We start from the raw sequence: 7,783 nt of genomic DNA on the forward strand, positions 1-7,783 counted from the left end.
TCTCCCCGCGCCCCCCCCCCCCCCCCACCCCCGCCCCAAGTCCTCCAGTCTTCTGATGGTTAATTTAAAAATGACTCAGCAAGAAACAAAATGTTTCTTGGTCATATGATCCCACTCCGGCGGAGAAAAGGAAACAGCAGAGGCCTTTGCTTTGTTCCATGGGATGGAAAGGGAGGAGAACCTATCAAATGCGTCAGAAACTCCCGGGTGCAGCTGTGGACGAGACCCAGGAGGTGAGATCCAGGCAGGTACGGAGGGAAAGGGATGCTTTTGCTGGGAACTTATACCTTTGCCCCCTCCGAGTATTTTCCTAAGGGTCTCAGTTGTGCAGAAGGACAAATCTTTCCCCAGATGCCACGCGAGGGCATCTATTCTAGGCAAGTCACAGAGGGTATCATCTTTGCCGTTGGCCGCAGAGGGGCTGACCCAGGCCAGACAAGTGACTTTTGAAACCTCTCTCTTCCCTCATCTCTCGCACCCTGTAGAGCAGCGGTTCTCAACCTGTGGGTCGCGACCCCTTTGGGGGGGTCGAACGACCCTTTCACAGGGGCCGCCTAAGACCATCGGAAAACACATATATAATGACATATTGTTTTTGTGATGAATCACGATGCTTTCATTATGTTCAATTTGTCACAATGAAATGGGGGGTCACCACAACATGAGGAACTGTATGAAAGGGTCGCGGCATTAGGAAGGTTGAGAACCGCTGCTGTAGAAGCTGGAGGAGTGGCAGCGGGTGACTCCTAACAGTTGTCACCACCAGAGGTCTTCCCTCTCTCTACCCAGTGAAAGATTCAGAAGACCTACTTTCCCTGCGGGACACTCAGCGCAGGAACGGAGGCTGTGGAATGTTTGCTTTGCTGTTCTTGGGAACTCCCGTTAGCAGAATGAGGCTCGGGGAGGGGAGAGTTAACAAGGGTGACAGGGAATGTCGATGGAGGAGAGAGTCCGAGGCTAGAGAGCACACAGCTTCTGCTCTCTTTCTGAGTGTCAGTTCCTGACGTTTGTGCTGACTCTGCCATTCACGCTGGTTTGGCACCCGGCTGGGTTCCCCACCACAGCTGACTGCTGCCTGATTGGTTTCTGGGAGAGCAATGCTCTCTTCCCAATTGTCCAGGGAATGGAGACATGGATTTCCGTGTTCCTTCAAAGACGCCTCCAAGATGACAAATCTTGGGATTTGCTGCTATAGATATAATTCTCTCTCTCTCTCTTTTTTTCTTAAATATACATATTTTTTATTGATTTCAGAGAGGACGGAAAAGGGAGAGAGAGATAGAAACATCATTGATGAGAGAGAGAACCATTGATCGGCTGACTCTTGCACACCCCCTACTGGGGATCAAGCCTGCAACCTGGGCATGTGCCCTTGACCGAAATTGAACTTGGGACCCTTCAGTCCGCAGGCTGACGCTCTATCCACTGAGCCAAACCGGCCGGGGCCATATAACTCTCTTTTTCCCATTTGCTGCAACTTCAGTCCTCAGGGCTCTTCCTGACTCTATCTCCCTCACGGAAGCCCCACCCCCTTTTTCAATGGTCAGGGATAACTCTATGGTGACCTTTCATGTTTGCAATAAGGTTCAACCCACAGGTTGAGAACCCAATGATTTACTAAATGATTGGGTTGGAAAGAGGTTGTAGGAAAAGGGCTGGAGGAAGAGCTACCACTGGAGGTAGGGGTGGCTTTGTTGGTTAATTTGGATTCCACATGGTGATCTCAGTTAGAATTTGATTGGGATTTATGACTTGGGATCAAATTCTAAACTGGAAATGAAATTTGAACACAACATGGAGGTCTTAGTAAAATGACTTTGGCTCTGGGAAAACCGCAACAACAAAACACTTTAGATCAGAAAGGAAACCTGCAGGTGACATGAGATGAAGGGGCTCCATGGAGCATTAACTCACCAGCTCAGCAACCGCATCAAAGACACTGCCCATCACCATCACTTTCTCTCCACTTGTCCATCCCCAGAGCTATGGCTCTATACCCCAGGGACTTCCCTCGCCAGTTCCGGGAGGCTGCCTCCTTTCCAGAATTTACACCCAGAAGGGACCCTGTCTAACAGAGTTGAGGAGAACTCTTCTCCTGCCTCACTTTGGGAAGAGGAGAGCAGTTCCCTGAAGTAACCCAGGGGTCTTCCCCTCCCTCCTCATTGGCCAACATTGTATCACATGTTTATTTATAAACCAATCCCTGGACAGCAGACATGGGCCCCTGTGTTTGGTGCAGTAAAGCTCATTTGTGGTCACATGAGCACAGCAGGTTGTCCAAACAAAATCAAGGTTCTGACAAGTGGCAGAAGGAGTGCATGCTGGGTAGGCAACACCAATGTCTATGATGGGTCAACTTGTGGGAGAGAGAAAATGGAATTAAAAGATTGAATTGAGATAACAAGTGGGCTCACACTAAGGAATGAAGCATATTTGGGGGTCTGAGTTAGAAGTGAGGGTCAATTCTACTGTTAGGAATCAGCTGTCTAGTAGTAATCTGACAATGGTTCCTGTGTTACTCCATGGAAATGCCAAAGTCCTACCTCGGGCTTCAATCCCTGTGTCGTCCAAATCCTGTGAGGCTAGTATGCTAAGTGTCCGACCATCCGACCAGTCGCTATGACACGCACTGACCACCAGGGGGCAGACGCTCAACACAGGAGCCGCCTTGACACGCACTGGCCATTCCCAAAGAAACGGCATCGTGGACCGGGCGCCCGCAAAGCAACACTCGGCTTCCCTCAAGTGGGACACAGGCCCCGCCACCACCCCAGAGAGACAGCCCAGAGAGATGATGCTGAGACCCCACAGCACAAAATGCGGCCGACAGCCCAGCCCACCCTTCTCCCTCTGATTCGTTCAGCTCTAGTAAAAAAAGTCTGCCCTGCTAGAACATTCTAGGTCTCCCTCCTCTTCTCCCCTACCCGTCACTCTGCCCAGGACTCACTGCTCCCAAGTAGCTACATGAATCCATCTACACCTCCTACAAGATTTTATCCAAATGTCCTCTTCACATGGGGTCTTTCCAACCACCTTTCCAATATTATAACTGCAGGGGTTGCTGAGATCCAAGGGAACCAATAATCCCCTAGGCCTCCTCTGGTCTAATTTTTCTCCATAGCACTCACTGCCATGTAAAAAACAACCTATAAATGTGAAGTTCTTGTTTCTTTACTCAAGATCTCCACCTACTGGAATGAGAGCCTCTTTGGAGGAATTTCCGTGTTTTGTGGAATCTGTGCCCTCAGAGGCCAGAACAGATTCTGGCTCAGAGTCAATGCTCAGCAGATACTCCGGGAATGAACATAATGAGGAAAGATGAAAATGCAAAGAAATGCATTCCATCATCATGATAATGAAAGCGGTTCAAATGTACTTCAATGTGAAACAGATGGCATAAGTCAGAATAAAACTACAGTGTAGAGCAGGGGTGGGCAAACTTTTTGACTCGAGGGCCACAATGGGTTCTTAAACTGGACCGGAGGGCCGGAACAAAAGCATGGATGGAGTGTTTGTGTGAACTAATATAAATTCAAAGTAAACATCATTACATAAAAGGGTACGGTCTTTTTTTTTTTTTTTTAGTTTTATTCATTTCAAACGGGCCGGATCCGGCCTGCGGGCCGTAGTTTGCCCACGGCTGGTGTAGAACATTACACAACAAGTATAAAGGATGGAGAAATGATCTAAAGGTACTAAGAAGAATTGTTCAAGATATTCTATAGACATACAGAATAAAAGGTTCCATTAGATAATGTTCAGTACAGACCTTTTTGTTACATACATACAGTATGTATAGAAATAAAAGTATAATATTGAAACAGGAATTTGGGGGCAAAATAGGACAGATTTAGAAAATATTAGATATTTTAGAAAGTAGGGAGCCCATGGAGGAAGCACAGGGCTGCAGAGCAGCAGAAGGTATATTTCCATAGAATAGGGGAAGCTGAAAAGCTGCAACAGGTACATTTCCATAGAATGAGGAAGCTGGGAACAGCAAAAGGTCTATACTTAAAAAATAAAAAGAAGGAAGTCCTTCATCCAGAAGAAGAAGAAAGCACAAAGGGAATAGGAAAACAATAAGGAAGAAGGGGGAGAACCTCACATTGCCCCATGCGAGACTCCACCTTTGAGCCCAGGAGTTACTATAGTAACCAGTCTAAGGCAATAGTGACCAATCAGAGGGGATATCAAGGCACCATGATCTGCAGCCTTTATAAGCCATAGGGAAAAGGAACTCAGTGGGACCCTTTCCCCCTCCCCACATGGGAGACTATACTTGTTCTTCAATGAATCTCCACCTTTGCTATACCACTTTCTATCCGTGGATTCTTCTTCGATTCTGGCAGACAAAGAGTCCGGGTCCCAGTCCACAAATTCCCTATCAATATGAGACACAGACTACGTGAAAAACAGTACATATTTGGTAGGTGGAGTTAGGAAAGCCTTACTTTAGATTCGTACCCCAATACTAGGGTTGGGTTCAGGCTCAAAGATAGGACTGGGATTCAGTCTGACAAGTTCCCACAAGCTGCTCAGAGTCATGGTATCAGTTCTAGGCCACCCCTGAGAGGGGCTGAGGGCAAGAGAAGTGGCCACAGTGGAGGACCCAGGGCACAGTCCACCCTTGACTCCTGCTCCTGCCCCTCAAGGCTAGTTCCTGGTCACACCCTTCGTAGATGCCACCAGGGAGCTGGGACGTGCTGGAGCCAAGCCCCTGACCTGGCCTCAGGAATGAGGGTGGAGGTAGAGTGCGGGCATATGGGTTTAGCTGCCTCCGGGTTCCAGATAAGAGCAAACGCAGGTAAGGTAACCCCAGAGCTGGGTTCGCTGAACTCCAGGACCCTGAGAGTTGGAATGGGGCGGGTGTGCTATAAGAGGGCCACTCTGCACAGTGCTGGACACCATTGAATCCCAACCCAGACTGAAGACCAGACCAGACCAGACCAGACCCCCTGTGGGTGAGAGGAAATTCCATGTGGGGTGGGGCAGGTGCATCTGGAGGGACAGCTGACTCTTCCTCTTGAGGGCTGAGCAGCGGAGGCCTGAATTTCTGGTTGTGAGATGGAGGGACTAGAGGTCTGGAATTTTGGGTCTTTTACCTAAAAGGAACTTGGGACATAGAATTAAAATGGGGAGGGACAGACAGCCAGATCACTAGGTGCCTCTTCATGGAAGGCTGTCTCTGGCCTGGACTTGTGGGTCTAGAGGGAGCAGGTGGGTGGAGACTGGGGCTCCTGGGTCTAAGGGAGGAGGTGGGTACAGATTGGGGATCCTGAATCTGAGGGGGGAGGTGTGGGCTCCTGGGTCTGAGCAAAGAGAAGGGACCTGGAGACCAGGAGCCCTGGTTCCTGAACTCTCTGTCTTTCCAGCCCCAGCACAGAAGGCCCTTCCTCTGTGGCAGCCACAGAGGCTCAGAGAGGACACATGGCAGTTCCCCGGCTCCCACCCCTGCTGCTCCTACTGCTGTCCTTTGCCCTGGGATCTGCTGGACAAGAAGGTGAGGACCAGCCTGGGAGTCCTGACCTTACCCCTGGGCATCACAGTCCCCCACCTCCCCTCTCCAGGGCTCCTCTCTCCAAGGAGCCCCTGAGTCAGGACCCTCCCCTGCAGCAGCCTCCTCCCATGGAGACATGGCCCCTGGGCTGTGGCCCCTTTCTTCCTGCTCCCTCCTGACTCCTGGGCTCTGGGCGCCCTCCAGGCTGCTTCCCGCCCTCAGTGTTTCTCTCATCAGACGCTGGGTTTGCCTCCAGATCAGCTGCTGCCCTGGGCTTCTGAGCAGCCTCCCTCCGTCTCTCTCCATCTCCGTCTGCAGCTGTCTCTGCCCTGGGCTCCGTGTCTGCCTCTGCCCTTCTCCACGCCTCTCTGTCTGTCTCTCTCTCCATCACTGTCTCTGGGCATCCATCTACTGTGGCCTCAGCCTTCACCTGAGCCCTGCTACCCACGCTTTTTCCAGGTCTCCATCCAGCCCAGGATACTGGGGAGAGGATCATTAATGGAATTCAATGTCCAAGTGGCTCCCAACCCTGGCAGGTGGCCCTGTACCAAAACAATGTGTTCCTGTGTGCAGGCGTGTTGGTCCACAAGAAGTGGGTGCTCACTGTCGCCGACTGCTACTCGAGGTACCGGACAGGCAAGCCAAAGGGAGGTCTCTCTCTCTCTCTCTTTCTCTCTCTCTCTCGGCTTCTGTCCCCCTAACTCTGGGTCTATGTCCCTCTTTCTCAATCACAGTGTCTCCAGCTCAATGTTGCTTTTTTTCCCCCAAGATTGTACACTGTGCAAATGGGCACTAATCTTCTAGTCGATAGAAAAGCCCAGAAGATCAGGGCCACAGAGTTCTTCACCCACCCCCAGTATGACGTAACCACAAATGTTCATAACATCATGCTGGTGAAGCTGAGCAGCCCGGCCAATCTCTCATCCACTGTGAGGATAATCAAGGTGCCCTCCAGCTGCAAACAGCCTGGCACCACTTGTACCGTCTCTGGCTGGGGCAGCACCACCATGGATGGAGGTAAGGCCGCCCCCTGTGGCCCAGGAATAACCCAGCCCATGGCTCCCTTTTCTCTAAGACACGGGATACAGGTAACAAACCTAAGATCTCAGACCCACAAACCCCTCCTCCCTCAGCCAGACCCAGGAGCCCTGACCTTTAGACACCCCTCCCCCAGTCCCATAAGCCTCAGATCCCAGGCCTCCGTCCCCAAGACCAAGGTGAGAGCCCCCGCCACGTCCTCAGCCCCCTCCACCATCAGACCCACCACTATTTTTAAATATATATATTTTATTGATTTTTTACAGAGAGGAAGGGAGAGGAATAGAGAGTTAGAAACATCAATGAGAGAGAAATATCGATCAGCTGCCTCCTGCACACCTCCCACTGGGGATGTGCCCGCAACCAAGATACACGCCCTTGACCGGAGTCGAACCTGGGACCCTTCAGTCTGCAGGCCGACGCTCTATCCACTGAGCCAAACCGGTTAGGGCCAGACCCACCACCATTGGCCTGCAGATGCCTCCTCCCTTAAACAGAGGAGTCCTGGCCTCAGCACCCCCCACCCTCAAACCCAGGAGTTCAGACACCAGCCCCTTCCTCCCTGAGAACCAGCAGTCCCATAGGACCTTTTCAGGACCATAGTATGGAGCCACCCAGCCCATCCTCCTTCAATAGCCAGGGCCCCCATTCTTTGACATCAGCACCCACAGGTCCACCGGCCCCAGCCCCTGACTTCCCGATAACTTCCCCAGCAGTGAGAAACCCATCAGCGCTCATGTGCTCGAATGTCAGAATGATCCCCTACAACGACTGCAAGAAGGTTTACCCGACCCTGTTGAGGAAATACACCATCTGTGCTGCTCCCCCCAACAGATCCTCCTTCGCCTGCAAAGTGAGTCCCCTCCTCCCCTGTGACCCCCTCCATCCAGTGTCCCGGGGCCTGACCCTGGTGCTGAGCCTTCCCTCACACCTTACCAGCCCCACTTTCCTGGCTCTCTACTCAGTTCTCTGCCCGGGTCTGGGTGGGAGCCCACGGGGGCCGGCGTGGCCTTGGGGGCGGGCACAAAGCTGAAGGATAGAAACTGGGGGTGGGAAATGGGGCTGGGACTATGGGGAGGGCAGTGAGGCACTGGCTACAAGCACAAGCTTTAAGGCAGCGGTTCTCAACCTGTGGGTCGCGACCCCTTTGGCGGTCGAACGACCCTTTCACAGGGGTCGCCTAAGACCATCCTGCCTATCAGATATTTACATGACGATTCATAACAGTAGCAACATGACAGTTATGAA

At 51.6% G+C, this 7,783-nt stretch overlaps 1 protein-coding gene across 1 annotated transcript; it reads left to right on the forward strand.

Annotated features, from left to right (window-relative positions):
* The first annotated feature begins 4,749 nt into the window (after positions 1 to 4,749).
* Positions 4,750 to 7,575, forward strand: LOC102250372 (kallikrein-7). The gene is given in 7 exon segments (XM_014550459.1): positions 4,750 to 4,804; positions 5,373 to 5,500; positions 5,957 to 6,122; positions 6,232 to 6,254; positions 6,257 to 6,514; positions 7,249 to 7,445; positions 7,501 to 7,575. Coding segments are annotated over 6 exon segments (792 nt in total). The 5' UTR covers positions 4,750 to 4,804; positions 5,373 to 5,427.
* Positions 7,576 to 7,783: the final 208 nt, after the last annotated feature.

The sequence above is a fragment of the Myotis brandtii genome, unplaced genomic scaffold (assembly GCF_000412655.1).
Source record: "Myotis brandtii unplaced genomic scaffold, ASM41265v1 scaffold601, whole genome shotgun sequence".
NCBI lineage: Eukaryota > Metazoa > Chordata > Mammalia > Chiroptera > Vespertilionidae > Myotis > Myotis brandtii.